The sequence below is a fragment of the Oncorhynchus mykiss genome, chromosome 5 (genome assembly GCF_013265735.2).
Source record: "Oncorhynchus mykiss isolate Arlee chromosome 5, USDA_OmykA_1.1, whole genome shotgun sequence".
NCBI lineage: Eukaryota > Metazoa > Chordata > Actinopteri > Salmoniformes > Salmonidae > Oncorhynchus > Oncorhynchus mykiss.
Genome location: NC_048569.1, coordinates 41,521,881 through 41,537,774, shown reverse-complemented (window position 1 = coordinate 41,537,774; position 15,894 = coordinate 41,521,881). Strand labels below are relative to the sequence as shown.

The 15,894-nt window shown below is 41.6% G+C and overlaps 1 protein-coding gene across 7 annotated transcripts in view; it reads right to left on the bottom strand.

Moving 5' to 3' along the window:
* sbno1 (strawberry notch homolog 1 (Drosophila)) overlaps positions 1–15,556 on the bottom strand; it is a 33,438-nt gene extending 17,882 nt beyond the window's left edge. For 3 of the 7 annotated variants that reach the window (XM_036977532.1, XM_036977534.1, XM_036977537.1), the window contains exons 1-18: positions 15,217–15,556; positions 13,447–13,563; positions 12,846–12,923; positions 12,331–12,567; positions 11,976–12,102; positions 11,412–11,450; positions 10,985–11,085; positions 9,967–10,057; positions 8,902–9,062; positions 8,644–8,777; positions 8,444–8,534; positions 8,097–8,258; positions 7,762–7,897; positions 7,434–7,539; positions 6,946–7,099; positions 6,672–6,854; positions 6,359–6,456; positions 3,272–3,417 (exon numbers count right to left, since the gene is read on the bottom strand). In XM_036977532.1, coding sequence (XP_036833427.1) covers positions 3,272–3,417; positions 6,359–6,456; positions 6,672–6,854; positions 6,946–7,099; positions 7,434–7,539; positions 7,762–7,897; positions 8,097–8,258; positions 8,444–8,534; positions 8,644–8,777; positions 8,902–9,062; positions 9,967–10,057; positions 10,985–11,085; positions 11,412–11,450; positions 11,976–12,102; positions 12,331–12,567; positions 12,846–12,923; positions 13,447–13,563 — 2,161 coding nt within the window. In that variant the 5' untranslated portion in view covers positions 15,217–15,556. Of the gene's footprint in view, positions 1–3,271; positions 3,418–6,358; positions 6,457–6,671; positions 6,855–6,945; positions 7,100–7,433; positions 7,540–7,761; positions 7,898–8,096; positions 8,259–8,443; positions 8,535–8,643; positions 8,778–8,901; positions 9,063–9,966; positions 10,058–10,984; positions 11,086–11,411; positions 11,451–11,975; positions 12,103–12,330; positions 12,568–12,845; positions 12,924–13,446; positions 13,564–13,960; positions 13,983–15,216 lie in introns of those variants that run through there. The other 4 variants (XM_036977535.1, XM_036977536.1, XM_021602918.2 and 1 more) reach the window with 2 other exon arrangements.
* Positions 15,557–15,894: the final 338 nt, after the last annotated feature.

Here is a 15,894-nt window from a genome sequence, read left to right as displayed (position 1 = left end):
CTGCTGATGGAGCTCATGAGCTGGGCCTCCGAGTTGGATTGGTCTGAGCTGACTTCTGTGAGTGTAATTATGTACATGTCTATGGTAGAGGTCAACCGATTATGATTTTTCCACGTCGATACCGATTGGAGGACCAAAAAAAAGCCCATACCAGACAATTACAACAATACTGAATGAACACAACTTAATATGATACATAAATAAAATCAATTTAGTCTCAAATAGTGAAACATGTTCAATTTGGTTTAAATAATGCAAAAACAGTGTTGGAGAAGTAAAAGTGTAAATGTAGTGTAAATGTAAAAAAGCTAACGTTTAAGTTCCTTGCTCAGAACATGAGAAAGCTGGTGGTTCCTTTTAACATGAGTCTTCAATATTCCCAGTTAAGAAGTTTTAGGTTGTAGTTATTATAGGACTATTTCGCTCTATACAATCTGTATTTTAATATACTTTTGACTATTGGATGTTCTTACAGGCACTATCATATTACCAGCCTAATCTCGGGAGTTGATAGGCTTGAAGTTATTAACAGCGCTGTGCATTGCTTCAAGCATTGTGAAGAGCTGCTGGCAAACGCAGGAAAGTGCTGTTTGAATGAATGCTTACGAGCCTGCTGCTGCCTACCACCGTTCAGTCAGACTGCTCTATCAAATATCAAATCATACACTTAATTATAACATAATAACACACAGAAATACGAGCCTTAGATCATTATATGGTCAAATCCGGAAACTATCATTTCGAAAACAAAACGTTTATTCTTTCAGTGAAATACGGAACCGTTCCGTATTTTATCAAACGGGCGGCAACCCTAAGTCTAAATATTGCTGTTACATTGCACAACCTTCAATGTTGTGTCATAATTATGTAAAATTCTGGCAAATTAATTACGGTCTTTGTTAGGAAGAAATGGTCTTCACACAGTTCGCAACGAGCCAGGCGGCCCAAACTGCTGCATATACCCTGACTGTTGCACAGTACACAAGAGAAGTGACACAATTTCCCTAGTTAAAATAAATTCATGTTAGCAGGCAATAGTAACTAAATATGCAGGTTTCACTTTTTTTCTATACGTATGTATTGATTTTCAGAAAGGCATTGATGTTTATGGTTAGGTTCATTGGTGCAACGACAGAGCTTTTTTCACAAATGTGCTTGTTAAAATCATCACCCGTTGGCGAAGTAGGCTGTAATTCGATGATAAATTAACAGGCACCGCATTGATTATATGCAACACAGAAAAGGCTAGATAAACCACCAAGTGTAGTTAACTAGTGATTATGTTAAGATTGATTGTTTTTTATAAGATCAATTTAAATGCTAGCAACTTACCTTGGCTCCTTGCTGCACTCGCGTAACAGGTGATCAGCCTGCCACGCAGTCTCTTCATGGAGTGCAATGTAATCGGCGTCAATTACCAATTGTTAGGAAAACTTGAAATCGGCCCTTCCGATTAAATCGGTCGACCTCTAGTGTATGTAGGCATCTGAGCTGAGCCATAAGGGAAACTGGACAGCTACCACCCCACACTTTTGATCTGAAAACACTTCAAATTATCTTATTTTCCCCCGCGTCGACCATGCAATGTGGGTAGCAAAAGTGATTGATGTCCTCGTTGTGAAATTATCAACTTTACCCTGTATATCTAAAAATGACCATATACAATGATAGTTTTGGAAGTTTTTTGCTTGAAACAATTGCAGATGAACTTAAACAATTGAAGTCTCATGTAAGCCCTGATCAGCATGTAACCCACCTACAGCCAGATGAGAGTTGACTTGGGCGGTAGCTTGCGAGAGTTATATTCTGGTAAAACGCAATTTTTCAACAGCGCATTTCATAAAAATAACCTAGCGAATTACATTGGTTGTCACTTAACTAATAAAGCCTTCTATTGCGCAAGCCATATTGCAAATATTTGAATGCTGAAGGTGACACGCAGATGTGCCAGATCAGGAATAGGCCTACCTCTCGTTGGACAGCGCACAACTGCGCACAGTTTGACAAGGCTACTGGTGTTGTTCGGCATGCAAAATGACTTGAAGATCAATGACTGTCTACCTAATTCCAGTGCCTTCAGAAAGTATTCACACCCCTTGACTATTTCCACATTTAGTTTTGTTGAACGGAATTTTAAATGGTTCACATTTGGATTTTGTCATCACTGGCCTACACAGAATAACCCATAATGTCAAAGTGGAATCACGTTTTTGGAAATGTTTACTCATAAAAAAAATGTAAAGCTGAAATGTCTTGAGTCAATAAGTATTCAACCCCTTTATTATGGCAAGCCTAAATAAGTTCAGGAGTAAAAATGTGCTTCACAAGTCACACGGACTCAGTGTCTGCATTAATAGTGTTTAACAGGATTTTTGAATGACCTTCTCTGTACCCCACACAATTATCTTTAAGGTCCCTCAGCCGAGCAGTGAATTCAAACAGATTCAACTACAAAGACCAGGGAGGTTTTTCCAATGCCTCAGAGAAGAGCACCTATTGGTAGATTTAAAAAAAATAAACATATATTGGATATCCAGATTTTCAAACAGTGATGGCTGAATCATGTTATGGGTATGCTTGTAATCGCTAGAGACTGGGGAGCTTTTCCAGGATAATGTTTTTTAACGAAACGGAGCTAAGCACAGGCAAAATCGTAGAGGAAAATCTGGTTCAGTCTGCTTTCCACCAGACACTGGGCGATGATTTCACCTTCAGCAGGACAATAACCTAAAACAAATCTACACTGCAGTTGCTTACCAAGAAGACATTCAAAGTTCCTGAGTGGCCGAGATACAGTTGACTTAAATCTACAGCAAGACCTGAAAATGGTTGTTGAGCAAAGATCAACAACCAATTTGACAGAGCTTGAAGAATTTAAAAAATAATAAAGATGGGCAAATGCTGCACAATCCAGGTGAGTTATTGACTCAAGGGGGTGTGTATACTTACCTAAATAAGATATTTGTGCATTTAATTTAATACATCTACAAAAAAAAAAAAAAAAAAATATGTTTTCACTTAGTCATTATGGGCTATTGTGAATAGATGGGTAAGAAGGTATTTTGAAATAAAGCTGTAACAAAATGTGGAATAACTCAAGGGGTATGAATACTTTCTGAAGGCATGGTACAAAGTTTGTGAACCTGCGATTCGTAACGTTTGAATCGATTTTGGGTCCCGCAGACCAATGCAATCATATCTTAAACATTTGAAACAAGGACCAATGAGTATCGAGTGAATCATTACAACCCTACTGCCTTCCCTCCAGTACCTTTCCTCTTCTTGCCCTTTTGCTCTGCGGCGGCCTCGCTGGGCGATGGCGTCTTCTTGACCGACAGGTCGATGCCCAGCAGACTAAACAGCTTTTGTCTGTCTGGAGCAGGGAAGTGCTTCTCTATCAAGGACTGCAGAACACCTCTGGGAGGGGAGAGGGCAAACACCTTGTTAGAGATAGTACTAGCATACAGCTAGCATACAGCTAGCTAGCATTACAGATGAACAATACTAGCCTCAATGTCACCAATAAGAAAAGTATCACAATAACAATCCACAATACATGTTAAATATAATGTCCTAATAGATTCCAAGTTGTTTCTCAGTATGTTCTCTTCATACAGGGTATCTGCAGGTTGCATGAAGTTTAACTTGGACTGCAATTTAATACAAATGTCAGCGCGCATCACACAGACGATAATATTCCCCATCAGAAACTAGCTGAGGAGCGGTCAACGCCATTCTCATATATTAGTCAGAGTTGAGTATTGATAACTGGTCGTGCGCTTTGCTCGCAACATTGAGGAGCCATCAGTCGATATTTGTAAAAATGTCATAAAAAAAAACACCTTCATGTACCTCTTTGGCCTGTACAACTGCGCTCCTTCCGTGGGGTGATGACATTTTATTGAATACAGACTTTTTCCTAATTTGTGTTGCTCAACTGGAGACGTAGCGGCCTTGACGTACTACGTAATCTGAGATTCAGTTGACACAAGCGCATTCGTGCTGAGTGAGCATCACAAATTAGGAAACGGTCTGTGGTTGTATTCGATAAAAGTTTATTTAAAAGTATGAATTTCAGCACTGCAGTTAAGCAAACAGTTACAGGTAAGCGTTTCCAGAATAGACATTTGTGCAAGTATCGACTGACGTTGACTTGATGGTGCTGCTAGGAAATCATGCAACCAGTTATCAATAGCAGCTATAATGATACCACTGGAAAGAAATGCCTTTAAGTCAAACATAACCCTGTTTTACACAGTAAAATTGGGGTAACTCTCCATCTGGAGGACTAGGCCACTGGGTGTGCAGGCTTTTGAACCAGCACTGCTCAAACACACAGTCAGCTTAAGTTCTTGGTGACAGGGGGGCAGTATTGAGTAGCTTGGATGAATAAGGTGCCCAGAGTAAACTGCCTGCTACTCTGTCCCAGATGCTAATATATGCATATTATTAGTAGTATTGGATAGAAAACACTGAAGTTTCTAAAAATGTTTGAATGATGTCTGTGAGTATAACAGAACTCATATGGCAGGCAAAAACCTCAGAAAAATCCAACCAGGAAGTGGGAAATCTGAGGTTTATAGTTTTTCAACTCTTTACCATTCCAATAGTGTAAATGGGGTCATTTTGCACTTCCTAAGGCTTCCACTAGATGTCAACAGTCTTTAGAACCTTGTTTCAGGCTTCTACTGTGAGGTGGGGGCAAATGAGAGCTGATTGAACCAGGTGTCTGCAGAGTGCCACAGGCTCTGAGGCACGGTCCCGAGAGAGTTAGCTCTCTCGTGCTTTCTACAGACATAGGAATTCTCCGGGTTGGAACATTATTGAACATCTATGATAAAAACATCCTAAAGATTGATTCTATACTTAGAAACTTGTAAAACGAATTAGGGGCTGTAATAACTTTTAGAACTTTTCGTCAGACGTTCGGTTGGGCCTGAACGCGCGTTTAGATTCGTTTACCAAACGCGCTAACAAAATAAGCTATTTTGACATAAATGGACATTATCTAACGAATCAAACATTTATCGTGGAACTGGGATTCCTGGGAGTGCATTCTGATGAAGATCAAAGGTAAGTGAATATTTATAATGCTATTTCTGACTAATGTCGACTACACAATATGGCAGATATCTTTTTGGCTGCTTTGTTGTCTGAACGCTGTACTCTGAATATTGCATGTTTGCTTTTTCCGTAAAGTATTTGTTTTTTTTTGTTTTTTATTTTTAAATCTGACACAGCGGTTGCATTAAGGAGAAGTGTATCTATATTTCAATGTCTAACAATTGTATTTTCATCGACATTTATAACGAGTATTTCTGAAAAATGTGTGGCTCTGCAATATCACCGGATGTTTTTGGAACTAGTGAACGTAACGCGCCAATGTATACTGAGATTTCTTTATATAAATATGCACTTTATCGAACAAAACACATGTATTGTGTAACAATGAAGTCCTATGAGGGTCATCTGATGAAGAACATCAAAGTTTAGTGATTAATTTTATCTGCATTTGTGCTTTTTGTGACTCCTCTTTGGCTGGAAAAATGGCTGAATTTCTGTGACCTAACAATCATTTGTGGTGCTCTCGCTGTAACGCCTATTTGAAATCGGACATGGTGGTGGGATTAACAACAATATGACCTTTAAAATGGTATATGATACATGTATGTTTGAGGAATTTTATTTATGAGACTTGTGTTTGAATTTGGCGCTCTGCACTCTCACTAGCTGTTGTCATATCAATCCTGTTAGGATTGCAGCCCTAAGAATTAAGGAGAAGTATCTCTAATTCCACGTATAACACTTGTATTTTCATCAACATTTATGATGAGTATTTCTGTGAGTTGATGTGGCTCTCCGCACAATCACCGCATGTTTTAGAACTACTGAACGTAACTCAATGTAAAAATTTGATTTGGACATAAATATGCACTTTATCGAACAAAACATACATGTATTGTGTAACATGAAGTCCTATGAGTGTCATCTGATGAAGATCAAAGGTTAGTGATTAGTTCTCTCTGTTTGTGCCTTTTGTGACTTCTCTTTGGCTGGAAAAATGGCTGTGTTTTTCTGTGAGTTGGTGGTGACCTAACAATCGTTTGTGGTGCTTTCGCTGTAAAGCATTTTTTTTTGTTTAATCAGACATTAACGGCTGGATTAACGATAATTTTATCTTTAAAATGGTGTAAAATACTTGTATGCTTGAGGAATTTTAATTATGAGATTTGTTTTGAATTTGGCGCTCTGCACTTTCACTGGCTGTTGGTGAGGTGGGACGATACCGTCCCACATATCCCAGAGAGGTTAAAAGACGTTAAGGACCAGCGGACTCCCTGCCTGGGTGAAAACTTACTTTGCGGTGGAAACAAAGTCGTTCAGCTCTCCTCCTCCTTCCTCCAGGGCCTCCAGTGTTCTGGCCTCTCCTGTCGACTGAAGACCAATCACGACACACTACAGAGAGAGACATAGGCCTCTAGTCACTCTGGGTTCACAGACAAACATACGGGAGAACACCAGTCACCTCCTCTCAAACTAACCACAATACACTAAAACCAATATGCATGTGGCAGTATTCCTAAACTTCTTAAATCTGATGTAAAAAAATCAATCTAGATTACTGCAATGACATAATCTCGTATTTTTATCTTCTGAAAAATCCCACCCACCTTTCCGTTTTTGACCTCCTCCCTGGCAAGCTGCACCACCCTGCGGACCTTGGAGGCAATGCAGAGGTACTTGAAGAACCTCTGGTGGGCCGACCAGAACTGACCCCACATGGACTTCTTCATCCGCTGCTCTGCCTCCATCAGGTTAGCAGCCGCCTGGAACTTCTCCCGCGCAGCCACCCACTGAAAGACAGGACAGGGTTAAAACAGAGTTTGTTTCTGAAAAGATCCTAGGGAAAATGGTTAAGGTTAGGATTAGGTCAAGGCTCCTTACCAGGCGTACAGACTTGTTGTACATCTTGATGTAGTGGGTTGTCAAGGGAACCTCCTCAATCTTGAACGTGACACCTGTGAAACTCAGCTGCCTGGCAATGTACATCCCCCTCAGCTTCATATCCATGGCAACTATCTCCATGGCACCAACACCTCTGAGGAAAAGGGAATGCAAGGGAGGAAAAGGTTTATTTGGAATAGATATTTCTTAGAAAGTAGAAAGTATTTTGTGATACGCTAGATACCATATCAGTAGACAAGGGGAAGTATAACAAGACTTCAGCAGGAGAAGTTTTTCTACAAAACAGATTTATCTGCATATTCATTTTTTGTATCACTTTAAGGGTTGAAGACATTCTGCCTCTACAGATTCCACCTGTCAAGAGTCATAACTTCAAGATCCCTTGCTGCCTCCATTCTGTGGCCGTTTTTAAACCACAAATACGCTGCACCACTATGACGAGTTACTTGTGTGTCCGTCTCCCTCACCTGCGCTCCACAGCCTGGATAAAGTTGCTGAACTCTCTGAAAGGTGTCCCCTCTCCCCAGATTCCCAGCCGGTTCATGTAGGCCATGTTACGGGGCTCAGACGCACCTGAAAGAAACGTATCAAATAATGATAAAATACCACACACACAGATGGAGAACACTTCTGTTCATTTAGGTTATCGTATCTTGTACTATACTTCCCACCATCTTTTCCATATAGCGCACTTAGGAGCTACACGACAGATGGTTCAGGTAGAATAATGACTCTGCTCATCATTTGAAGCATGAAAACGCCAGCAGACTCCTCACTAGGCGGTTAGTATCTTACCAGTGGCACTAGCGTACACCACCCGTGCCTTGGGCAGTTTGTTCTGCAGCTCCAGGACTGCCAGTCCAGTCTTGGTGGGTTTGGATGACCCGATGGGACAGACATTTTTGGCTTTGTGACACTCGTCATATACAATCTAAAAGGGGCTTGGATTAAGGAAAGGTGTTATCGTCACTAAACAACTGACACTTCCATCTACCGGTTTACAACAACTCCTACTAAGGGCAGTTACAGATTACAAACTCAGTATAAATGTGGACAAGTTGTATTAAGGGCAATTATGTTTTCTATGATTTGTTTTTACAGTAGTCATCTGTTGGTCAATGAAAGGATACGACTCCGTCGAAGTCCTCTCCACACCAGTGGAGCAGCTGTTTGAAGCGGGTCTTGTACTTCCCTCCAGACTGGCTCTCTCCGATCAGAGAGGAGTAGGTAGCGAAGATCACCCCCTTCTTCACACTGCCATTGTGTTTGGACGAGATCTTACCATACTTAAACTGGGACAGACAAAATAGAATGGGTTTTGAGTGAAGGCGAACAACTCCTTGACATGCATGTGAACACGTCATTTTGGAAGGCAGATATGAAAAGCATATCCAGTGTGAAGGATCCTCTTCAATTTATTACCATGTAAGAAAAAAGCATGGAGAAGTACATCTGCACACAGCGGGCAACCTCTTACCTTGTTTAGTGAATGGACCTGAATGTTCTTGGCTCCTATGTCTTTCAGATCCCTCTCCGCATCATACTTCAGGTCATTAGAAACACTGAACCTGTGAAGACGGAATAGCCTTTAAGAAATGGGTGTGTGTGAATACGTGTGTGTAGTTTCATCTTGTTTCATTAATGGGATGTATCAGGTAACCCTAGTTACAGTTTTACCAGAGTGACCTCTTTCTACCGAGGAGGTAGTTCTCGTAGATGATCCCAGCGATGGTCCGGCCCTTGCCTACTCCGGCCCCGTCTCCTATCAGATAGGACGCTCGGTCGCCATTAGGGAGGAATGTCTCATGTTGCTATGGAGACAAGAAAAATTTCAGTATGTGAATGCTCATCTACACTAGTACATAAAGCAGTGCCAAGCTGTAGTAGGGTCTTTATCTGGCCAAGTGAGCAGTGGCGTAAGTGTAGGCTCTTTACCTGGGCAGCGTATGTGATGGCCTCCAGCTGCAGAGCAGACAGCCAGCCGCGATCGACAGTCTCCTCTGGTATGGACATTCTGTACCAAACGTTTGGAGGCTTCACACTGGACAGGGAGCTGGTCTCCACCACTGGGTCTGGGTGACGCAGCCCGATCCTCACTGGAACCATCAATCAACAAATCAGCCAGCTGACCAATCAAATCTTTGTTTTCCATTAAGCCCTCTGCACCCTCAAAGCAAACACTCAGTGTGCACCTCTGCATGGGCTCCACCCATCTTTCATCAGTCAATATTATTTGACTATGATAAGTATTAAGCCTCGTTCACACTTCAGGATTCAAAAGTGCAAAATCAGGTTTGTTTTTAAAATCCATTTTGGAATACTGACTGTCCAAACAGCAAGTGACCACATCGGAGGTGTGCTTGCTCAGACTGTAGTCATTTTTTGACCTGGCTATGCTAGTTGCCATGGCAATGGCAGGTTTGTGTGCAGAGGCGTAGGCTGATTAGTGGTGCTTGTGCTCCCTCAATCCATCAGAAGTTGTTGTATAGCAAGCTAAGGTGACAACGATGGAAGTCTCCGATCTGCATTGAATCTTTGAAATCATAGTGGAAGAACACTTATAGCCTCAAAGTATAAACAATATTATTTTTGGCTAGCCACAGCAGTCACCTAAGCTAGCTAGACATTTAGTTTGCTAGCACATTCACTAATTTGCTGGTAAACAATTAAGTTAATTAGCTACCACATACATGTCAAACACTCAGATTAGCTACCAAACAATAAGATATGCCAAATAACCGACTAAAAATCACGTGAGGGGAAATTCAATTTGACCATTCAGACAAGTTCCATGGACAGGAATCAGATTTGTCTCTGATTTTAAACCACCTATTAAGGTGACTTGAAATATGGGATTCAATGCGATTTTTGGCTGTTCAGGTTACAGGAAAAATATCAGATTCAAAATCGGATATGTCCCTTCAAACTGCCAGTGTGAACAAGGCTTAACAGCTTCAGTAAACGTGAAAGGAAACTAAATAGTTGAGTCCTCAGCCTTACATTTCATAGGCATGTACTCAGCGTATGTCTCAGCATGACCCAACTCTTCATCCTCCTCTTCCTCAGCCTCCTCCTCCATTCCTGGGAGTTTCTACACAAAGACATAATCACTTGTTACTAAGCTGTCTGAAGCATTTCACAGAAACTCAGCAGGCTATTAAATTAAATTCTCAGAAGGCTCTGTTGAATCCTAAAGAAAATAGTAATTATTAGGGAATCATTGTGTTGTTGCCGTTTATCGATAAGGGGGCTTCCACACCAAATTGGTTTGGAGATTTTTAATTTACCATACTTCGGTTCTTTGTCCACCTTAGTTTGGACTGGTATGAACACTACCCTCGGTTGTGAGCAAACAAAACAGCGCACAGTGGTTCGCTCAAAAAGGGTGGTTTTGGTCCGATTCCATTAGTACCATGGTACAGTTCTCTGCAGGTGAGAATGCAGTCCGAACCAAACACAGGAAAAGAACCAGAGGAGTATTATTGCTTGTTTGACTGCAAGCATTTGATGAAACGCATGCAATACCATAACTTGATATCTCTGAAATATTCTGTGAGTAGCAGGGCATTTATTAGCGCATCTGAGGGAGACGGGGGTTTATACCAGGGATGTGGCTACTGAATATAGCCTATTCGTATCGCAGTTATAGCAGCTATTGCACTGTTTCCTCCCACGTTGTTGGAAGACCAAAGCGAAAGTAATATGAAGTTTGGGGACGCGCAAGTTACACTTAATCGACAATCATAAACGGATTTAAAGCAAGCATTTTTCTCCAATAAACAAATTACTTGCATGAACACATGGTTTTGTTAAGGCATTTTAGCTTGTTAGACATTTGGCAATGTGAAACCAACTCAAACAAATGAAGAAAAAAAAATACAGTAACAAATCGAACTCTGAGTGAAAACTCCTTGAGACTGCTAGAGTGTGTCATTGAACAGGGAGAACGGATTTTACTAGGACTCCTACGCCGTTCGCCTTTTTGGTCAAGAGTCAGCGATTGGACGACACCACTCACTAGTGTAGGTGAGAAGCTCCGCACTTTCATGTCGTCGTTCACCCAGATCCGAGCGACATCTTTACTTGACACCTCCTTCTTTATCCCGTTGTTCAGTTCCGCTGTGAGAAGAGATACAGAAAGAATACAGAAATCATTAGTGGAAGTAGAGACACGTCTACTGACCACGTCCACTAGAAACAAAGACTTTCAGACACGTAGGCATGATTCACTTGAATAGCCCTTGCGCAAGGTCACTTCTAAAGACACCGGACTGCTTTCAGTTTCACACACTATAGAAGTCTAAACCAACTGCATACAACTGAAATCAAGTGGTTGAAAGTGCTTTGAAGATGTGAAAACTGGACTTGTTTATAACAACCCTTTTCAACGCTGTTACACGATAACACTAGAATCAGATGACGCCTGATCTTGATCTTGTCCATACCTGGTTTATGGATCATCTTTGTCGAGACCAGTATAATTTCTGCGAGGATGAAAGCATTGAACACTGATTGAGCATGGACATGGTTGGTACAAATTAATGATCCTGTGAGTGAAGTTAATCTGTACAGGGAAGGGTTTTGAAATGGCTGTTATATCCTGATCAGCGCTTTCCAAACTTAAAGAGCAACAATTTGACAAAAACCGATACGGATAGGAAAGAGGTGAATGGATTGCACCGTGGGGCTCAAAATAACATGGCCTGAAAATGTCTTCGACCAATGCGGTTGAACGTTCCGAGAGTGCCACTTCTCCCTCCATAGCCATTGCTAAGTAATAAAATTAACACTTATGAGTAGTGCTGTTCGCATCTGATATTTGCACCTCTAAATATGAGCAGTTTTTCCCTCAATGGGGTCACCTCTGATCTTAGAAAATGGTACAGAATAGGTGAGAAACAAATGGTAGTAAAGTGTTCATGTTCTCTCAGACACCAAAAGACGAATGGGAAAATAAAAAATTGGAGTCATTGGAACCCAGTCGGGGTTCCATGAGTACCATGACTCACTGGTGCCTGTGGCTGTTGCCGTGGCGACCGGCTGGGCGATGTCTGGCGGTGGCTTGAGCCTCATGAGTTCCACCAGACTACTGCTCTTCATGGTGCTGCCGGTCCTCAACAGGTCCTTCAGCTGGATCTGACACAGAAGGAAATATACATGTTATTTCAAGGAAAGTTCTAACTCAAGTTTTCCCTCTTTTTGTTGCTATTTTGCAGATGGCAGCATCGGAACTGAAAGGCATCTTAGCCCTCGTGACACCTACTAAAATCAGAGCGTGCACACACACACTTGTTTATTTCATATTTTCAGCTGCATTTTTTAACCCAATGCCACTCCCAGGGTAAAAGTGCTTCCTCCACTGACCTGCTCTCTGTTGGAAGGAACCACTGTGGAGACTGGGGAGGGGAGAGCAGTGGAGTAGGTAAGTGTGGATGAGGATCCCCGCAGGGCTGAGGGAGCTGAATGGACCACCTTAGTGACTGTGATGGTGTGTCTGGCTGTGCCTCCAGTTGAGGGCTTGGTCACAACAATTGTTCCCAGTGATGGCAACTGATTCAGTTGATTTAAGACAAATGTGGTAGTTGAGGGCTGGGGCTTGTGCTGATGGACCAGTGAGGAGGGACAGGGAGGAGAGGTTGAGATGTTACCACACAGAAATTATACTGCAGTACAACACGCTAGATATTCTAATTCATTATGCAACTGGGTAGTTTAACACAAGGCATATGTTTTTTTACGAAATGTGTAGACGCAGCACAAATATTCTGTGTCCTTTTTAAGTGGAAACAAACAGGAGAAAACATTTTCAAACTGTTGACTGACTAGGTTTCTTGGTAAAAGCACACTGTAACTCATATTTTGTTGAAGAGAGTTCCTACCCTGATTGAGACTGCAGGTGTGGGTGGAGCCATTGCCTCCATCCCTGAGCCAACACCCAGGGCATTGATGGAGATGGACTGGAGGAGAGAAACAAAACTCACATCAGCACTAAACATCTGAAGCAGCAGCACCCGGGCTGACCTTTTTTTTGTACAAGGAGCATGTGTGCGCCTAAGTTGAAAAATGAAGGCGCACAAAGAAATATATTTGAGATTACAGGCCATTTTCTTTGTAGTAATGGCGCAAGTGTGACAGTCATGAATCTGCACTCCATGTATTCTCCATGGCACTCAGGGGCTGCAGTACAGTGAGGTAATCATTGCAAAAATGATCTGGCCGATTTTTTTTTACACAGCAAACTATTTAGGCGCATACACAAGTAAAACGGTTTCACTGTAGAGCCCTGCCCAGGCTGTCCTTTAGTTATGTATTTATACAGATCAGAGGAGAGAACGCCACTACTGAGATGCTGGGAGGTCACTAAACTACTGAGATAACTATATTAGTTAAATGCTTTTCCATTCATTAAACTCAAAAGATGCAGAAGAGCTAGAAGCCACTTTGGACAATTGGGAAGATGCCTCCCTGTGTTTTACTTACCTGTGGGGTGGGAGAGGGAAGAGCAGCATCCTGAGGGTCAAAGTCGAACAGGTCGTTAGGGCAGATTCCGCTCTCGCTCAGGGCTGCCAAGAGCAAATCCTGTCCAGGATCCATCATCTGCAAAACAAATTGGTAAGTGACATCAGCAGGGGCCGAATAGGAAAACACAATCCTCTGTTAGTGATCTAACCAAAATTGTGTGTCTGTAGTTAACTGTATTTTTCAACACTACTTGGTCTGTTATGTCATACAGACAGTGGGCTGTCTGACAGCTTTTATTTAACAGTAAGCTGTCTAACACACCCTGATACAGCACACAATTTCACACCAACAAATACAAGCATAAGAGCTCAAAGATCATTAAAAACTACACTATAAAAAAAATACAAATAGTTACGAGTTTTGAATCAACTGCTTTCATGTAGAATAAGTAGCAACAGATATTTCTAAAACATACAATAGGACCTAATGCACAGCTCCATGTGGCAGACGTGACCACTGAGTGACTGTTTACCTTGGTAATCTAACAGTTTATCCAATCATCAGACCAGATATCTTCACTCAGCTGTGCACTAATAAAGTATGATGTTGGTTACTGCTGCTACTAGTAATTAAAATAAATAAAAACTTCCCACCCAGAGCAGATGATAGCAACAGAATGTTGACTGGCATGTGGCACCGGCCAGGAAGCGTCAAGGATGTTTAGAAATGTTCGACAGTGGGTCCCAACTCTTAAAACAAATCGGTCAAGGTAGACTGCAAGAATATTCAGCAGTTACACACTTAAATACAAGGTGTACATCCAGGTGTGGGATATTGAGAATTTGTCTGGTTACAATGTGACCCGGACCCTGGCACGTGTTTGCACTTGACTTGCTCCCTACTCCGTAGTCTCAATTTCCTGGAGTGACGTCGTTGTTCGCAAGACTAGCTAACAGTAGCTAGCTAATGTCAAATCTAACATGTTCTATATGTGCTTGCTGTTTAGATCAGGCTAAGACATTTAGAAGATTAATGTGGCTTGTACACATACATAGCTAGGAAACCACACACCCTCTAAAGTCAATAGCACTGCAGTATTTTAGCTAGCTAACGTTAGCTACTTGAAACTCACCTGACCATTAGCTAGCTAACGTTAACTTGGCTGAGCTGTCCACTGATTTGATAAATCAAGTTACTAACTAACTATGGTATCAATTTACATCGATATGCAACTGTTGTGTGTGAAAAGCAACCTTACTATTCACGCGACAGCGGCGTAAACAAGTCCCATTCACCTTGGCATTTAAGCTAGTTAGCTTGCTGGATAACTTAACTATGTAGCTATGCCATTAGCTACTGCATTATAACGTTACTGAAACTGGCTAACCCCTACTGCCCGTTATGAATTTTACTGCACTAAGAAAACAATGTACTAAAATACAACCCAAATAACACATTCGCTAACTAGCATCACTACCATTAGTAAGGTAATTATATCTACAGTAATAGTTAATGTTACAAAAGGTATTTCGCTAACGTTACTCTAGTTCGCTTTAAGTTATCTGGCTAGTTAGCTAATAGCGTACTAAGCCGTGTTGGTGTTATGCTCTGTCACGCCGTTAGCTAACAGCTAACGTTAACGTTGCCGCGTTAGTTGCAATGCGAAGAGGACAATAAAATACAATTTCACGAAAACAACATGTCACAGCCTCACTATAAACACTTCACCGTGATCCTGGGGAAATCACCAACCATTTACAAATATTTGTGCCAGGCAACAACACTCACTTGGCAGTCAACGGGTGTCCAGTTTATCGCGGCGGTTACAGGGGCTGTTACCCTCTTCGCTCCGCTGTTTTCTAACCACCTTTCGCCATCTTTACCAAACGACCAGAGTCGCGTATTGGTCACGTGACGTTTAGCCCGAGAGCTGGAATTTTCAGGCGCGAATTCCTAGCACTCCGTCGATAAAAAATGATATCCAAGTGGTCGCGGGGCGTCCGTTGGCGATCAGCAATCGATAAAGAAAAGAATGTTGACATTTCAAGCATAATTTTAAACCTTACAGATTCCAGAAACAGAGTGCTAAACCCTCGTCACGTGACCGCGTGAAGTCTTTGAAGGAAGTGACGTCCAGTCGACGTTTTCTCATTATGCAAAATATGTCATTGGGAACCCCCATTTTGGTAAGGTCAGGGTAAAACATTTGCTACGTTATTAGAGGTCTGTGTGACATGTTTCAAATCATGACGGCGTTAAGGTCTAATCCTTTGTGCTGCATGTTTATATATTGCACAAATCAATCAATCAATAGTAACCCAATCTAAATCATAGAGACCCAAAAAGCAAACAGCAGCATAGAGGCATGGAAAATCTCCCTGGAAAGTCGAAACCTTGAGAAGGACCACTCAGATGGTGACCTCCCCGGCTGCATTACTTCATGCTTTTAATAGCATCAATAATAAA